Source organism: Pempheris klunzingeri, chromosome 13 (genome assembly GCF_042242105.1).
Source record: "Pempheris klunzingeri isolate RE-2024b chromosome 13, fPemKlu1.hap1, whole genome shotgun sequence".
In the NCBI taxonomy this organism is placed as follows: Eukaryota; Metazoa; Chordata; class Actinopteri; order Acropomatiformes; family Pempheridae; genus Pempheris; species Pempheris klunzingeri.
This window is the reverse complement of record NC_092024.1, coordinates 10,377,549-10,396,916: the sequence shown is the minus strand read 5'-3', so window position 1 is coordinate 10,396,916 and position 19,368 is coordinate 10,377,549. Positions and strand designations below refer to the sequence as shown.

General features: G+C 44.4%; 2 protein-coding genes across 5 annotated transcripts in view; both read right to left on the bottom strand.

The window, feature by feature from the left end:
- The window catches only part of LOC139212495 (signal-induced proliferation-associated 1-like protein 1), a 32,949-nt gene extending 17,303 nt beyond the window's left edge, over positions 1-15,646 (bottom strand). Inside the window, exon 1 of one of the 4 annotated variants that reach the window (XM_070843048.1) lies at positions 15,423-15,646. The gene's annotated coding sequence lies outside the window, so the exon portion shown is untranslated. Of the gene's footprint in view, positions 1-4,534; positions 4,582-5,790; positions 5,808-15,422 lie in introns of those variants that run through there. The other 3 variants (XM_070843049.1, XM_070843051.1, XM_070843052.1) reach the window with 3 other exon arrangements.
- Positions 15,647-17,603: 1,957 nt separating this feature from the next.
- Positions 17,604-18,669, bottom strand: gpx2 (glutathione peroxidase 2). The gene is made up of 2 exons (XM_070843053.1): positions 18,448-18,669; positions 17,604-17,957 (listed from the first exon to the last, which is right to left on the bottom strand). Exons 1-2 carry the CDS (start codon positions 18,667-18,669, stop codon positions 17,604-17,606), a joined length of 576 nt encoding a protein of 191 aa, XP_070699154.1.
- Between the last annotated feature and the right edge of the window lie 699 nt (positions 18,670-19,368).

The following is a 19,368-nucleotide window of genomic DNA, read 5'->3' as shown; positions in this document are numbered from 1 at the left end:
TAGCAGGTCTTAAATTAATAAGATGATGAAATCAGATCTTTACAACATTACACTTGATTGGCTGTGGCAGTGCCCTGTTACACTCTCCCTGACATGGGAGAAAGCACAATGGTAATTGCAATCTCTCCTCTTCACCTAAGCAAGCAAATATCGCCAGTTTTTTACTACTCTAAAGATTCTTCATATTTGACACTCTTCTACATTATGTCTGCGCTAATTTGGTTGTAGGGCATCTAGTAAAAGAACTCCAGTATCTGTCTTCATACAACATGGCATCTTTCATGTAACCGTTGCTCTGAAAACGTGTGAGGCCATCTGCCTGCAGAACAGAATGTGGATGTTTTTCTCTGACGGCTTTTTACGAGCCAATGAAAAGTCACTGACATGTTCAATTTCAGATAAGGGGGCCTACTTTTCGAACCAATTTCAGAATAAGCATCAAGGGGGAAACATGAAAGCTCAGCCAAATTCCAAATGGGTTCAACAATGTGCCTCTTTTTTCCTAAAAGTCTGGGCAAAATCATGCATTTGCCCTAATCAGTTTCATTTGGCCAAAGAGAACAGTTAAGGTGACTGCAATTTAACGAGCCTGTTCAGGACTTCTGTCATAACCAAGACTATACAAATGATAGAAAAACTATCTGGATCGATCAATAAACTTAAATCTCTCAAGCCAGCAGACCACTGAATCTCCCTCCCTCACTGACTCTTGTCTTGTGACTTGTTTGATGTCTATTTGCGTGCCCCCTTTAGTAGCAAGCATTGGTGAATTGTTTTCTCAAATATCCCAAGCTGCACATCAAAAAGCAAAGGGGCCCTTTGAAAGTCATCTGAGAAGTGGGTGATGATCCTCTGCCTGACAAATCGGGCCAATTTGGCATCGAGACATTGAGGCAAGATTAAGCTCCACTCTCACTCAGCCCTGCCTGGCTGTGGCTGTGATCACATTAGCCACTAGCAATCAGTGCACTGTGACAGCTACAGCACAGCCACCTTCACACCGCATCCCTGCATCAGGGCCAATTTTATGCTAACTAAGCAACGTACACTTACTTGTTGAAAAGAAGATGCTCAAGTTTGCTTTAAACAATAAAATTAATCAAAGTTGTGTTTCGCAGTCAAAGAAATGGAAAGTAGCGCATAATACCGTATGATCAATGGCATCAACCCAGTGACACAGTCAACTGCGAGATGGGTCAAATGTTCCCTAGACTATGCAGTTTGTTTCATAATATAAACATCGACTTAACAGTCAGGCAAGCAGTGCAAGTGTAAAATCTCAAGGCTCTGGAGATGATTCAGTTTTCAGAATGCCTGAGGCAAAGCATCCCCAGCCAGCCTTTTTTCAAAACACAGAGTGTTTTCTGACAACAAACCTCTAAACCTGTGCATGTTATGCTTCAGAAACCCCTTCGGTTACTCCAATGTCGAGCAAAAGCAAGCATAAAGTCTTGCAGGAGGACTAACAGGCATCATTCCTGTTCTAGTCCAAAAGTGTGTTGCAGCAAAATTATGCTCATATATATTTCAGCTTCTGTGAAATACAAACATAAAGTACTGTGCTAACCAAGAAATCCATTACAGGGTTTCATACAGAGCCTAATATCCAAACATCAGTTTGATAATAAGCAGATAAGAGCAACATTCTTCGCCTAAGACCGTGAAATGAAATGGTCATGCCAATTTTCAGATTCAAACCCAGGATAGAACAGCTTCATTATTACATGAAATATCACAGCCACAAGAAATTCAAATAAGGTGAAAGAAAATGTTGCCACTTCAACTGTACACTCCTCTAATGAATGGGCACCTATTCTTTGGGCTATGGGAGTAGAGGGAGTGTCTGGAGCAGATTAATAAAAACTCATTAAGTAATAAAAAAAAAAAAAAAACTCATTCATGTCCTACTAACACCCTCATTTCTCTGACATGAATAAGAGTGAAAATAGTTAAACTGCATGTCCATTCCCAGAGTGTTGGGCCTCATTCCCACATGCTGCTGAGTGTCCACAGGGACATACAGAAGAATAGAAGCAACACACACACACGCACACACATGTCCCAGAAAACAGGCCTCTAATATCCTCGCTGACGGACATGCAGGCGACTGGCTTCATGATCTTTTCAGATTAAACGGAAGAGTGGCATGGAGACTAGGATTTAGGAGGAAACAAAGTAAAAACAAAAGACCCACAACATAATGCAGTCACGGTCGCCTTTCAACCCACCCTGCCATCCTCTATCCATCCCCAGCAGAATTAAACAGTAATCTTTTTTTTCATAAGTCTGTGGGACATGCCCAGACAGCTTGAGCCTGTTGACTAAATGAGGTTAACGTTTGTTAATTGGGGCTCTGACCTCCCAGCTGGTCTGTCAGACCTGTCGAGGGATGAGCAAAACGGTGGTTCAGATTCAGACGAAGGGCTGGTGATATCATGACACACCTCTGAGGTGCTACAATTTGTTGTTCTGGTTGTAAGGATGAGTGTAGACACAGAGGATTGCTCTCTAATAGAGTAACATGCCTCTATGAAGACTCAGCCTGCATGTGTTGCAGGTGACTCAGACAGCAGGCCCTCTTGTGACAAAGCACACACACATACACATGTACTGCATGGAATTAAAGGTAGAAGACAGACAGCAGTCAGTCAGCAGAACAGATGAACACTGTAGTGTGATGAATCAGAAACATGTACCTAAGGTCTGAGTCTTTCAAATCTAACTCGTAAAAATCAGAGCAACTGAGAGGATGAGACCTGAGTCATCATCAAGACACAGGAAGGGGGGGGTGGATTTTCTCAAAGCCAGGGGATTCTGAGGGCAAATCTCTGTTGCTGAGTTGTCTTGGCTAGCTGGTGTCCCAGAGAGAAAGGACAACATGCTGGAGTTGAGAGAATCATCGTCCTGGGTCTCCAAACAGAGAGGGATTGAAGCTTTCCCAGTAGACTGGGCAAGTGTCTCCAAAGCAGAGACAAAGGAGCCGAAGGACTGCCCTACAAGCTTGTAATTACTGCGTGCGTCAATGGGGCTAAGGGGCTGTTTGGCTGACACCATTGGCTTTCAAACAGGCACCCTACCATTTAGCCCATTGGTTCTCCCCGTCTCCTAATCTTTCCCTGCTCTAAGAGCTGACTGGGCTGTTGGGCAGCAGGCACAAAGGTCTCTCTGTCCTGGCTTGGGCAAGACTGGGGCCCCATTCCAATATAGTGAAGTCTTTGAAAATTGCCTGGCACTGGAACCTCACTATGGCTGTGTATAGAAGGGCCGGCCAGGAAAACCAAATTAATTAGATGCGAGGGCAACTGGAGAGATAGAGATGAAGCAAACACAGTACCAGAAACAAAGGAAAGAGAGGCATCAAAGACCAAGAAGGATACATTTGTGATGAGCACAGGGAGGCTTACAACAAAAAGCAGAAAATTATCAGTGTTGAACCCATTAGGATCTGTTGTGTAATGCACTGACTCACTGCTACAACACATTTTAATGGACAGATGATTGAGATTTGGGGAAGCAACAAGAGAAAACCCTTCCTATCTGAAGAAGATTGTATAAACAGTGATGAAAGCAGCAACCAAAGACTGGAGGTAGACTGCAGTTAATTCTTAAACTCTTCCACAGCGAGCAAGCTTTCCCACAAAGTTGGGCACCGGTCAGACAGAGAATTTAAGAAAGAAAAAATCTTCAGGGAACTGTAATTCCACTGAGTCCTACACAATATAATTTCCTGTCTAGGAAGGAGTTATGAGGTGAACTGGGGTCTCTACACATCCACTGAGGTGTAGCCTAACCACGGCCGCCCAGGGGCACAACAGATGCGCAGGAAGTAACAAAACATCTCCACCACTCCCCTGTCTCCATCTGCAATGCTCTTTTTTTACTCCTTTTCAGTCTGCTCCCTCCTCCTGTACGTGCATCTGGCTGAGAACCAGGCACAAACCTGCCCGTCTGATTGAGCAAACCTGAGAACCTGACTCCTTCAGAGAAAAACAGGCAGGCTTGCTGGCAGCCAAACGATACTAGCGTCACCCAACCGCGAGCCGAGATCCTGGAATTCCACCAATGTCAGTGGAGGAAGTGATGAACGTCTGTGTGAGGGGGGGGGGGGGGGGGGGGGGGGGGGGAGAGAGAATAGTAGGGCATGTTCAGGCAAAATTCTTAGAGAGAAGTGCAACACTGACTGTGATAGTCTGTTCAAAAACACTGTAAAGTCTGCCACGACTTCACAAATACAGGCTTGTCTTCTATCTTATTAGAGCGTTGATCTATGAAATACCAGCTCTGGATAAAGTGGAATACCACAATGTCATGACAACTGAGCCGCTGAATTGTTCAACTGACCACACATGTGATGCACATTCCACGTGTAGTTGGAGCACTTCAAAAACCAGTGGCAGTGTATCAACATTCATCATCACCATTGTTCTGTGATGTGCTGCCGCTCTGCCCTAACTCTGGGCCCCTCGCTATCACTGCAGCACAGTTCAGTGAGTAATTGGCATAGCTAACCACTGGCAAAGTGAATTTCACTCACAGCCTTACACGAGGAGACAGCTCTGGAGGAGCGCCAGAATGTATTCCTTGCCATTATCTCCAGCAGGGTGTCCTCGATCCTTCCTCTCTTCTTATCCAGAAAGTGCTCCACCAGGGTTTCACGTTTTAGGTGGGAGAGACGGCGGGATAAATAGGCACTTGAAACACTTGACATAGTTTATAGTTAGCCATGGTAAACCCATTCCTATTTCCAATGTCATTATCTGGGTGGGCCAGGAGTTTGACAATGAAAGCCATTGTCCAACTCCTAAAGGGCCATTTACCACTAAAAAAAATCTAATTGCAGCGCTAACAGCTTAGGTGGTCTGCTTGTCCAGAGTAAAGAAGGGTTACTGCTTCTTATGCTTTGACCTATTAGCTACAGGCTTGTATTCGGTCGATTTAAAGTATGCAAAGCTATCCTCAGCAGTCTGCAAGGAAGTTTTACAAATTTATGGGCCATACATTACTCTCCAGAGACCGAGCCGGAGTTGGTTTAGCGTCTACCATTTGATGTGAGGTTATACATGACTTGGCTTTATTGAGAAGGCGCAGATTCAGAAGTTGTGTGTTATAAAGAGCAATGGAGAGGATGCAGTGTGCTGCTGCCTTAAGAGGAATGTAAAACATTCTTATGAGGTGACTGCCTAGCTGCTGAACTGCAGCAGTTGAGAGCTGGGGTTTAAAAGTGGAAGTCTGCTCTAGGCTGCACTTTCCCTCTCCCTGCCCTTTCTGCCCGCCTCCAACCCTTGGACTCCATTAGAGACACAGAGAGCTCCTGATGCACATGGACAGGTACACACAGAGACAAAGAGTCGCGCACACACACATACGCGACAGAGCAAAACCCTGAAAATAAAACACCAAATTCTACAGAAAGTACAAGAGTGCAAAGCAGTCGATTTGGCTCAAAAGAATATAGTCTGGGAACTCAGGGGACTAAAGCTATTTTTGAATTTGAAAAAATGCTTTTGGTTTTTGCAAACATCAAAAACTGCACTTTTCTGTCCCCTGCCAGCTCGTAGAGATGCTATTTCTGCAACACCTGTCTCGACTAAAATCACCTTTTCGTGGAAATCATGTTTGAAATGCAAGTTATGGGTAGAGTCCAAAAAGAACAAAAACCGCACCGCCCTTTCTATGAATTAACTACAAAATGTACAATGCATACACATAAACATGGTGGTCATGTCTAAATTTAAACCTTAAAAAAAAAAAAAGCTTTAAATTGCCACCGCTGCATAGACTTTGGTTTACCTGCTGTGGTGTTTCCTGCTTGGTCAGGTGCCAAATTGCACCTAGCGGGCAGTGTTCTCAGGTGGGAAGTCAGTGGAGGGTTATATTCTCATTGACTAACAGTAGATACTGGCTGGATTTGTGGCCCTCTCAATCATAAACGTTGTTCTTCTGAATCTTTCCTAAAAGGTAATGAAGAAAGACATCCTGGAAAGCTACACCCATATATCTGCACTGCCTGAAATATGTTATCTCTGTTGTAAACTTTCCAATACCCACATTAGATGAACTGAAAGTCTCTGTGTAACAGAGTTCAGTTGTAAAGTATTTTAGTAATACTGTGTGGTGGCAGCATTAGTGGTGGTGTAAGTGGCAAAATGTAGTTAGAGACCACAGGTTATGTGTAATAGCTTGTGATCTGGGATTTACCTGTTACTGAAGTCTGGTATAAATGGGTCAAACACTTGTTGATTCTCAGCAGGTTCATTGCTGTGAACATGCGTTTTGGCCGTGTAAGTGGCACTAGACTCATGGAGCACCATAAAGGTAATTGCAGTAAACTTTGCCACGAGTGGTTGCACCGTGCCAAAAGCTGGTGATGAAGCCCAAAGTCCAACCTGTCAACTGCCATTCTGACTCTCAACTGCAGGTGCTTGATAAGCACACTCACATTGTAATCATTGGCATTTGGACTATTGCCACTGTGCATGAGCATTCAAAACCTGCAAATCCCCCACAGATCATTATTATTTTGACATTAATTTACTACTTAATTTTCTGGAGAACCACAGACCAGGTACACAAACTATGGGGAAGGGGGAGTGAGGCAGGACGATGAAGATTAAAAACTTACCACAAGCAGTACCTCTGGTAATGTATTCATCTGAACATGACTTGCTAGAGTAATCAGTGTCCTCGGCTGCAGTTTCACCACATCAGGAAAATCAGCCTGCCGGGGTTCATTGAAGAGGTAAAAATACAATGCTATCTGATGGGCGTAACTACCACAGGAGCTTTAAAAAAAAAAAACATCTTGAGAAATTCAATATGACAATTCCACTTTAATCCTGCTCCACACGGAAAACTGGTAGTGACAACCATTTCCACACAGGCACACTGCCAGACAGAGTACCTTTTCCCAGCAACGAACTGCACCATCTCCTCCAGGTGAAAAGGCTTTGTGATTTATATGAGAATGTTCCCCGTGACATCTCGGCAATAAAGCTTTGGATTTCAAAAGTAACCCCTCGCTCTTGGATAGTCTCGTTCACCCACTGTCTCTGCTGACAGCTCCTGAAAGGGGCTGTAAGGCGACTCCCGCCTTGGCAGTAATGCATTTGAATTTAACAACTGTAGCCTTATTGCTATTGAATGTGAATATTTGCCCTTGTTACGCTGTAGTGAGAAATGCAGCCATAATTGGTGTTTGACAAAATTTTGTCTTGCAGAAGTGAGCAACAAGGCCACTCAGATTGGCCTAACCCTAATGCAATGGGAGCATTTCCCAGCAGTGTGCCTTGTTAAACAGGGCAGAGAGGTGTTTTTAAGGGTACTCCGTTTCCCTTACTCCCCCAATAAAAGGTAAATACGTCCTTAATATCTGAAAAGCTGTGAGCCTATGTGTTACAAAACAAATACTCCCAGCTCAGCATGGGGCTGGCACACGCCTCTGTGTGTGCTCAAATGTGTGTGCGTCGGGATGAAGCAATTTCCATCAGTTGAGGATTAAAATAGAAGGGATGCGAGTAGCAGCGGTATAATTAACAGTGTTGATGCAAGGAGGAGGGCTGAGTGAATAGTTTGTGTGTTTGCCGTCTATAATTCAGCCTCTCCACGTGCCAGAAGACGGGGGATGGGGCTCAGCCAGGGGGCCCGCCAAACACTTCCAAGCCTGCTATTACTTCATTCAGGGATCACAGGCACTCACAAGCAACACAAATCCACAGTGCTGCTCACACATCTCATGTATCTAGCATATTCTAATTCATTTTGACTGCTCCACTGGATCGATGTCACGTTACCGCTGGTAGCAGCAGGGTTGTGGAACTGCAGGAAAGTTTGAAAGTCATCAGAGACATCAATCAAAATGTCAATTAGATGATGGCATTTCGAGCGAAGGCTGGTGCCGGAGATTAGATGTTTCAGTGTGTAGCGTGCACCGCTGGCTGCTCGAGGCAAGGGGCATCCGGTGGTCACACACACTGCCAGACAGCCATGCTGTCAGCATGTATGTGCCCATCAGTGAGTATTGCTCACTTGCCCGGGGCCGGTCCGAGCACGGCCCAGGCCAATACTGCCATTAATTGCTGTGGCCCATGGCTACTGACAATGAAAATAAAATGGAGGCAGTCATTATTTATCCTGAAAATCATCATGCTTGCACATACAGACCTTATACCAACCACGTTACCCAATTGTTCCCAACTGGAAGCAAACATATCAGTTTTTTAAAAAATTAGTCGTGCCTGTGATAGTTTAGAGCTCAGAGGATGATAATCTTGGTTGCTAACAGGATTAAAGTACACCGGTCATGTCAGGTGAAAGCAGCAGCATGAGATAAGATATTCCTTTATTAGTCCCACGATAGGGAAATTTACAATGTCACAGCAGACAGGGGGAGATATAAAAATATATGTACAGTTAAGACAGAGGAACCTAAAGGGGCAGGTACAGGACACTTTGGGTAAATAAATGTTTTTGTTTTTTTTTCATTCTTCCTGGTTTCCGGATCGTCTTGCATCACTGAGCCTCCATGTGATTCTGAGTTACTAAGGTTTTTCAAACTGCAAAAATGGGACTGTATTTACGGGCACGAGTATGTGTGTGTGGTATGAATGTTGGGGGGATTTGGGATGATGACAGGGTCAGAGGTGAGAGCAGTTAGGTCTTCGCGTACAACCGTGTATGCGCAGCAAGGTCAGTCGACAGTTGCCTGACAGATTCTCACAGCAGAGGCGTCAGAATGACAGATCCCTGCGATGTTTGGAAGTCATCCACTGCCCTGTCTTCTAACATCCCCTGTCTGATTACACAGGTGGCAAACAAGCCAAACCACTGAGGACGAAGAAGACAGAATCCTGATTAAACCACCCGGGGGGGGGGGGGAGAAAAAACAGCGTATGTGCACATGCAACAACATTGAGTATGTTGTTAAAACACAGACATATTAATGAAATCACTAGATAGATAACAGTCTGAAGAATGAAAACATTGTCAGCAACAAAGGAATGGATAGGTCTCAGAGAAGGTGAGACCCAACACAGGAACTCAGTGTGTTGCTGAAACTGCATTTTACCAATGAAATAACTTTGGGGGTGACATGTTGGTTTATTCCTCATTTTGACAAGGCTGTCAGGACAGGTTGTGGCAAGGTGATGTTATGGAGAAGGAGCAGTCGTTTGATTAGGCGGTTTTGGAAGGGGCAGGACCCTGCTGAGCAAACGTGAGAAACATGAGCTGCACCACAGCAGCAGCATTGACCACAGGCTGTTTAAAAGGCCCCCCAGGGAACGCCATCAGATTTATCATGAGATCCTCTAAACATCCTTTGGAGTTCATTCCCATCAGTCAAACTGATCTGCCAATCGATCAACAGCTGCTTGGCAGACTAATACACCTCTGCAGCAAACCGGGTAACACACATCAACTAATTTGATTGCACAGATGAATGAGGCTGTCATAATGGGATGCATTTCAACTGTGCAAGGACTCCCCACAGACTAATATCAGTGACAGAGGAGCATTAGAGTGCTTCTAGGAAACAACAGGATCCTTAAATGAGAGAGCGGCAGTCAAAGGAAAACAGAGGCAGCCATCGTGGAAGGCCAGAGTCAAGGTGAAAGCTTGATTAATATCCCCTCACACTGGCCAAATAGCTGCTGTGCTGCCACCGCACATTAATTGTGTGCCGAGCACACAAGATGTACTGTACAATTTTGTAATTAACCATTTTCACTTGCAAGGATGGCGGCAGAGATGTAAGAATAGGATCTTGCTAGGTAAGCGATTTAACAAGGTAACACCATGGGCTGCAGTGCTGGGGACATGGGGAAGCTTCGGTGTAAGTTGACATGAGGGCCAGCGCAGTGAAGAAGGGGGGGGGGGCAACAAAGGAAGGGCTTATTATCCTCAGATCCTCAGAGAAAACCTCGGGGGAATTCTCTGCCATGGTTCAGGAGAAGCCTGGCTGACTGACTGTGCTGTCCCATACAGCTTGGAGGGCCGCCTAATTCCCCAACAGAGGACTCAATGGAAAGCTCAGGTGTGCCTCAGTAATCAGCATTGTTTGTCAGAAATGGCAAGTAGTTTTTAAATGTACAGCATGAGACACAAAATCCACAACAACAACGTAGCAAAGTTATACACTAAACCATTTCCAATCATTGATTTTGGCATGTGTCCAGTGGATAGTCCAGTGTACTTCCAATCCAATTATAAACAGTCAGGCACGCAGAGTTAATCAATTCATACAGAGTCATTTGGACTGCGATAAGTCAGCTAGTGTTGCATAACAGTGGTGCCCTGCTAAATCACAGTCTGTGTCAGACAATCACAGTGAAAACCTGCACAGCATGCTGCTGCTGGCCTGGCCTCCACTGCACTGCACTGCACTGCACTGCACTGCACTGCACTTACTGGGACACTCCAGCCAGCTCTGCAACTGTGATTTATCGTGCTGCCGAGCCTGTTCAATGCAAGCAACATCTCATTTTAAGCAGAGTGCAGGGTCTTCAATGCTTTTGTTTCCATTGTAAATGTAAAAACAAACACTGATTCTAAAATACATGACAGCATCTGCTTTATTAGTCAGACAGCATCGGACAGTTGTCCCAGTAACGCTTCTGTATCTTAGACTGTGGATACAGAGTGAAGCACAATCCAATTAACACCTCCCTAACCCACATCCCTCCCCTGGCTGGCAATAATCAGGACGTTACATCCCCACAAGTCACAGAGGAGGAAAACATGCAAGTTTTGACAGGAGCTCTCTGAGTGCCTCGTTAGCATCGAGTGTTTTGCTAACTGGCGCTGGCTATTTCAACACCTGATTTAGGTTTCTAGAGTCTGTTCAAAATGAGGCGAAAGGTGAACATGCAGGGCGCAGCAACAGACCAGGATGTGTGCAGGTGCAGGTTTTCTCTTTCTAGTAGTGAACAGCCGCTGGTGACTTCTGCTTAATCAGCATTCAAGACAAGTACGAGAACCATGTAAACACAAAGATGGCAACAACACCACCTCTCCTCCTCTCTTGCACAAACAGTAAGTATAACTGCTGAACTAAGCACCAGTTCTGTAGAGATTTACAGACGCATCACAACATGCACTTTAACAATGGAGGAAGCAGTTAGTATATGGTCAAAATGGGGTGTCAAGAGCTTCTATATGCATGCATTATACAAGCATATATCCATTTCCTTATTTGCATGACAGCTTTCATTTTCAAATGAATCTCTTGTGTAGCAAATCTGTAGGCAGGGCCTCCAGGAATACATCAATGAAACACACAGGAAACAGGCAGCAGGAGAGGAAAGGCTGGGAAAGCAGCCATGTTTGTTATTAGCCAACCGTATCTGGCCTTTGCACCTGGAGAAACATGGAAAAGGGACTAATTCATCCGACAGTGTGTTGTTGTACTGTGTATAGCCTGATTATTTCAACGCCAATATTTAGTTCTATCTATTTTAAAGGCTGAGGTGATAGCACAGAAGGGCATGGACAGACTGCATGAACAGTGACAGCAGGACATTTCCCTCCACACTTCACTCAGTCCAGCTGAAACTTCTATTTGTTTAAAAAGTCATCTGAATCTAGCAAAGGAAGCCTTTGGTTCACAGTGGACTCATTCTTCCCTCTCAGCTTTATTAAAAGCAAGGCAGGAACTCACAGGATGGAAATGGATTCCCTGGTTCCAAAGCAAAGGATGTGGAATTTTGGAGCAATATGAGGAGAGATTTTCTGAGTTTCAGTACAGGAAACTAACTAACGCAAACTATAGCAAGAACACTTTTCCTATTTCAGAGAACTTGAAGCAGGAGTGGTCAGGGGGAAACCTCACGCAGTGTATTGTTGTGCCAGCATTCCTGTTTTTCTACACATGGTAAAACTGGCTCCTGAAAGTAACGAAAGCTGTAATAAGCACGAACAGGAATGAGGACAAGCTGAACAGACCTGTCTACGCATCGAGATCTGTCTTGAGCTCAGCCATGACCAAGCCCTCACGCATTCCTGTCTGCTTCTCAGATTTCGGTCCACAGGAGGGACAACAGCAAAACCTCTGTGGTTTTTGTATGTGGAATCATTTTCCACCGCTGCCCACACAGGCGCTGCATGGGGCAGGGGCTGGAACTCTGCTTGATGTTTTGATTCTTCTCTGTGCACAGTCTTGTAATCCGCTCCAGAGACAGCACGCAGGCCAAACAGAGAGACAGTGTACCAAGTGGCAGACATGTCGAGACAATACCGAGCACGTCATCACTGTGTGGCGGCACTGATAGCCCACAGCAACACATCATCATCATCAGAATCCCAGATTTCATTATGGAAAGTTTTTTTTTTCTCTTCTCTTGCTTTAAGTTTTCTCAACTAAGTGGTCGTTTGTCAAAGTGTTTTCATTTTTTCTTTCTCCATCTTTCGATCTCCAAGCCGTGTCGTGCTATTTTCAGCACGTATGAGGTTTGATGGGAGCAGAAAAGGGGAATTACAGTGTCTGATCTCCGCATGACTGTGGGTTTTGGTTTCGGGTTGAGAGTTGGACGCAGAAAGCAGTCAGAGATTTTGCTTTAGTTCATGAACGTATAAGTAACAGACCACCGTATGGAGACCCAACTGTTAGTCAGGTAAGGTCAAGATCTGAATAACTAGCACCTGTCCCGCTACTAAACTCGCTCAGCGTCAGTCAGCCCTACAGAAGCTCCCACATAGATAATTACAGAGTCCGGATTGCCGTGCATTTTTGCAAGGTCAAAATTCCCCAAACTTTGTGGCAGGTGGGGTGAACAGGAGGGGAATTTTCCTTTGTCTGCACGCATTTATTCTGTGACAGCGCACTGAAAAGGGATTACATCATCACTATTGTGGCCTCCGAGCCCTCTGCTTTCCTCCATTGGCTGGTATACAGTGGACCGTCCGATCCAGACAAAGATGAAGCATTCCAACAGTTTAGCAAGCAGGAAACGCCGACCCGTAATCACACCTCATTACAGTCAAACTCATCGACCCTCAGTCACCAGCAAAAAGACATTGGCACGGGAAAAAGATGAAAAAACGCTGAAGGCCATATTAACCATCAAGTCATTTGACTTCTGACTATGGGCTGACTAATATTCGTCAGACACATCACTCATGTTAAAACTGGTGCGCAGCTTCTCCTTTTTTTCTTCTAAAAAAAAAAGTGATATATCTAAAGCTATTACTGAAGGTTGTGTCATTTTGGTGTCTGTCACAGAATAAACAAGCATGAAGAAATTGGCCTTATAGCAGAAACTGGTCACATTGGTGCACCAGATCATCCAGGGCCATTTCTCAAGGTCTGTTTAGTCTGTCATCAGTAACAGACAGTTAAAGGTGGCAGGGCCTCTAACTGCCTAACAGCAGCCAGTGCTGCACATATCCAAAAAGTGAGGATGAGAAGTTTGAGACATCGACTGAAAAACTGCTTGATCTGAACCTGCTGTAGACATCGCCATCATTAACCCAATAAAGAATAATGCACTCTTAACTTGGGAATTAATCATAACAATAATCTCATTACTCATCAGAAAATGTAAACAGTTAGTATAAGGATTTCATGATGGCCACTTAGCGTAATTGCAGCCCACACATTCCACAGCGGCAAATTATGAAGCAGACAATGCTCTTCTTGTTGTTGTCTTTTATCTTTGCTCAAGCTATTCCCTTCGAGCCATTGCACATGAGACAATAGAAACATGAGCTCAACTTAGCAACAGGAAGCATCCCTGTGTGAACGTGTGGGCACGTTAAAGAGAGTCTACAACGAGCACAATAACAATTGTTTCTCTGAGACATCTGATGCAAAACTTGAAAATAGAAACACTGTCCTTCAGTAATAAACCAGGGGGAGGAGTGTTTGTACTGATAGAAACATGAGCTTGTCCCTCAAGGAACAATCCTGTTAGAGTTGGACAGAGCAGCCAGAGAAAAAAAAAAACTCATCTTTGGACTTATCTTGTCAACCAGTTGTTACATATCTGGGATTCGCTGCTATGGCTGCAAACTATTCTCTCTCAATGAGATGTTTTAAGGCCCATGCAGTTATCTTCACCTTGCGCAGTGTTTTTATCTGCAGCATAAAACGCAGACTTGTTGGGAACCATTGTAGCAGATTAAAACAGAGCATCCATGCTTTCCCCAATAACAACATGCAGAGCTGATGCGTTCGATTAATACTCAACAAGAATCCATCCCATCTGACGGATCAAAAAGCAGTCCGGTGTGAGTAGTAGCCACGGTTTAGACCGAGCAGACGGGGCAAAGCTGAGATTAGACTCACTAGTAAAAATGGCAGTGCGGCTCTGTGATCAGCCATGCCCATCGCTGGTCAGCTAAGCCCATCAAGAATGCTAAAAATCCTCGTTCCTTGCCCAAAGCTCAGCTCCAAGGCTTCCTTTTTTTTTTTTTTTCACCTGACTCACGCCAAGTTATCCAACTCCAAGGAGCACTGCTACTGGAGCAGGAGCTGGCATTCTGCTGGAGGGGACAGCGCTGGTCTTTAATCCCCTACCTGCATAATTGCAACAGGTTTGTTACAGTTGGTATTTTGTAAATACACTGATTTAGGACACAATGCTGCATGTGTTTGAACTTTGAAAGCTGGCACAGTTTCCTGGCTGTTACTATCTAAACAAACCTCTGTTTGCCTTGTTGCTCTGCTTTGCCAGATTCTTCCCTACTCCATCATGTTGCCACCATTGTAACAATCTGGATTCTGTTTTTTACACCAAAACAGTCTGGATGCTTCAAAGTGGACAAAAACAGGCTGGTTTTGAGTAGATCCTGCACATTTAGCGTTAATAAATGAGCAACCAGAGGGTGTAGTTGGGTTACTCTGTCATCAAAATCCCACAACTAGCAGACATTTAACATATTGTTCAGATTGAACTCTACGTTCACCATGCAATCAGCTTGGCCTAATCTGTTCAACGAGATGAGGCAGGCAGGGCTGTAAACAAATCAGAGCTCCCAGGGCCACACAGATGTGGCACAAGGAAGTCACCTGCCTGGAATCCCTCCTCGTGTGGCACCAACACGGGATATAGCATGCTGTAGATCAGTGATGGTGACAGTTACACAAGGAGACATGCACACATGCTATATGTAACACAGCGGTGTGCTGATACCACCTGTGAGTCGTCTCCCAAAGCAGAGCAGGGAACAATGCCCTTGACACACACAACGACGCAGCGGATACGTATATTTTATCGGGTGGAAACGTCCACCTCAGTCTACCACCATTAGTTGCAACAAAAAAAAAAGACAGTGGCACTGATTGCGCACTGGCTCCACACTGCACAAAGATGTGCTTTGTCCACAGACAGCCGACAGATGTTGTGCTCCTACAGCCACCTACCGCGAACACCACCGCGCACACACACACACACACACACACACATGACCACACCGCGGTCCCGACTCACCTTTTTAGGATGTCACCCAAGACGAAGCGGGTTTTTCCTCCTTTTGTTTCAACTCGTAACAAGGTCCAGTAAGTCCCCAAACACCAAACTGCGCAGCGCTCCCTCTTACCTTGGCGGCGAGACGTGTTCGCTCCGGCTCAAAACTGAAAATGGCCCCGTGTCTTCCTCCGAAAGGCAACTTGGAAGTTTGATAGAAAGTTACGGGCTCGCCTCGTTGCGCTATGCAGCTGCTGGAGGGATGAGATCATTCAGGCAGCCTCCCATCTCCCTCTCTCCCTCTCTCTCTCTCTCTCCCTCTCTCTCTCTCTGCCCCGGAGTCTCGCGAGAAGGGGGCAAAGCAAACGTTTCCGTGGCAACAGCGCTCACCTGTAGGTAGACGTAGAGGACGGAAAGCGAAGAGCTCTCACTCTGCGTTTTACAACATGCGCTTTTCACATATTGCTTTTAATTACGTCATTCCTCTGTGGCTCCTGTTGGACACGGTTTTGTGTTTTACCTGGTTTACGTTTGGTCAAATTTGAACAAACTTAATCGGATGTTTCTGCTTTATTTTGTTTACGTGTGATCTTTCCACCCACAGGAGTGAAGTTCAGGAGCTCCAGACTCATTTACCTATTGGTCATGGAAACCTGTAACCTTTGACCTGTTGTTGCTCATGTCCTGTCTTACGATGGTATTTTACAATGGCATACAGTGACTATTTATTTACAAATCATTGTGCTTATTTTCATATCTTAGATAATATTTAGCAGTAGTTACATCCAGGGTTATTTGGGCCAAAATACATGTAACTCAGAGAGATGAAATTAGAATGTGTGTGACATCCTATACTATATCCAGATGTAAAAGATACTTCCTCTGTTCTATTATTTTAATCGATTGTAGTTTACATAATTTTCCAGAATTGAATTGAGTGACTGATCGCTCAACAGAGGCGATCTTTGATAGTATTTTTCTGCAAGCTGTGTGAGCAGGGGAGCAGTGCAGGCAGAGAGTGGAGGAGAGGCCCCATGACATTCCTCCTCCAATATTTGCTGCCTCTAATAAGCAGCATTACTTACCTGACTGTCAACCACAGACCGGTGGAGCTGCGGGAAATATATAAATCAAATTGGCCTGCTGCATCACAGCAACACAAATATTTAAATGTGATATGCAAAGACAGCAAGTCTACAAACAGAAATAAAACAGTGTCAGGTGACTGAGCGTTTGTCCCCGCAGCAACCTGCCAAAGACATTAGGGCACTGCCTGGCTCATGTAGCCTGTGGCTCTGACATCATCAGCTGATGTGGATGTGAGCGGATGTGCAGAAAATCCACAGCTAATCTGCAGAGCTGGCAAACAATACACACTGTGCATAGAAAACTAAATCTGTATAAGAGCTCATTACCTCAGTGGAGAGGTTGCTGTTTTCCTAAAAGCATGATTTAGGACTTGTCTTTAGGTGTCACTGTGGTAGTAAAGCATTCCTGCCGTTGCATTAGGCCACTGGTATCAGCAGATCTTACTTTGAAACGTGGATCTAATGAATTGGTGGAGAAAGCAGATCTCAACAACTGAAGATTGAATCAGCTCGTTAGATGATGCATAATGCAGAGGAATGTCCTGTGAGTTATTTTAGTGAGCGTGCAGCATAATTCCACATACTTCCTATTGTATTTCAAGCCTCATTACTATGCCCACACAGAGCTGTTTCAGATGTGACAACATCCATTTCTGTCAACCTTTGCACCAAAGGCACACATCTTTATTGGGGGGTGCCCCTTGCATATACGCTCCATTTAAAACAAGATACATTAGTGAGAAAAGATGATTGCTTTTTAGGATTTTATTCCAGCGAAAACATTTTGTGAATGGTGTGTGTGGTGAATGCTAATTCAGAGGAGCATGACAGAAGTTATCCTTTGTATGATCAAATCAGCAGCACCATCTGCTGGCCAGGCTGGCTTAGGACAAGAACAGAAAGGACATGCAAAAGGAAATATCCTGCTTTACTTTAAAACCCTTTTACATATACTGAATGCAGTTCTCCACTGCTCCTAAGCACTTATAAGACCTCAGACAATATTCCCTCATCTTTTCAGAATATTACCCTCATTTAATAAGGCTTAAAAGAGTGGAAGACGACACATCGGCCTTGACTTTGATGGATGAGAAGTCATTAGGACTGAAGGCTATTCTTAGGTCTTGGTTAATCTTAACAGTCTTTGAATGTCAGGCTCTATGTCAATGGTGGGGAACTTTTTGCTGTATCTTTTAAAGGGCTCTCCCTCTGGCCCGATGAGGAATTTCTCAAAGTTCCAAGAGACGTCCGTCCTGCAGATGGGGCTCCAGACCAGAAATTTGGGGTCCTGCATGAGGGAGTTGGGGTCGTCGTCGGGATACGGGAGCTTGTCTTTAAGATAGGCAAAGACCGGATGTGTGTTTGTTCCATTGACATCACACTTCTCAAAGATGTTAAAGTTGGGCTTAAAGCCACCGCCTGGCCGCACATGCTGCAGGGAGTTCAGGATCTCACCATTGGAGCAGTTCTCCTGCAAAACACCAGAATTCATTTTCATGTTGTCCGGCTGTTTCAAACTCCACAGCAGTATTGTAAAAGGCTTTATGGCTCATAGTCTGCCTCTAATTTCAGTGGTAACAGGAATTAAGATGATTTGTATGTAGCAAACAAAATCACTCTCTGCAAGAGTGTCAGGCAGACACTTAAAATATAATTGCAGCTACAGCTTGCATACAATTCGTGCTTTTCTTTTGAACTGATATATAGGTGAATATAATGGGAATCATTCTCATTGGGCAAACATGGGAGAATTGGGTGTAACTTCCAATTTGAAAAGCTGTATTTTGTGTCCAGTGGTTAGTATTAAGAGGTGAACTGATGCAGGTTTGACATTAATAATTCAATATCATCACCATATAAAGTAATTTTATTTACTTTTTTTTAGATTTCTGACTAATATCGATGCAAGATTTTGCAGGGTCATACCAGCATGCCGGAGGAAACCATGCCGCTCAACTGACCTGATATCCAAACTGGTTACAGGGAAAGCCCAGGACCACCAGCCGATGGGGGTACTTGCTCTGGAGCTGGTTCAGCTCGCTGTAGTCCCGGGTGGTGGTGCCTCAGAGCGAGGCCACGTTTTCTATCAGGACCACCCGGCCCCTGAACACGTTAAAGTCCACCGAGTCTCCCTCCAGCGTGGTGGCCCTCAGGTCGTAGAAGGTCTTGGCGATGAACGTCATCTCGACTCCTGTGCTTCCACTCTGGAGATGGATGGGATCCCGATGTGTGACTGTATCCTACTGCTTGGTCACCTGACTCACTTAGGGCAGAAAGCTGCCTTTCATGGGTGTCAAATAGCACTGCAAGAAACTGATCTACACCTGACATACTATACTCTTCAGTTTCAGATAGTTTGATGTAACTGATTGTAGAACAACACATTGTATGAAGTAGTTTTTACATGATTTGCAACAATGTGCGTTACCCTATTTTGGATTCAAAAGTATTTAAATTTCACTTTTTGCCATGGACTGTCAATCATTGGAATTCTTTAAAAATTGATTATTTTCCTGAGTATGTATTTCTTATGCTCATTTCAATAAATAGTCTTTATTATCGGATGTATTCAGCATTATGGTATCTCTGACATGTATCCGTTTTCTCAGTCATCAAAAATTTAGCGTGTGATGTCCTGTCTTTCACTGTCAGTGATAAAAAATGAATGAACCCAGTGTCTGAACTCTCTGTGGACCCAACTTCACTCTCAGTCCAAATTTAGTGACTCAGCAAGGCCCTGCTATCCCATTAATTAGCTGTAAATCCGACAAGTTCAATTTATTCGCTTATACATTGATTCTTTGCATCATCCTTGAGTTTCAAGCATATTAAAATGACACATCTGTGGCAACTCAGCCAAGACTCCGAAAACCTCATTTTCA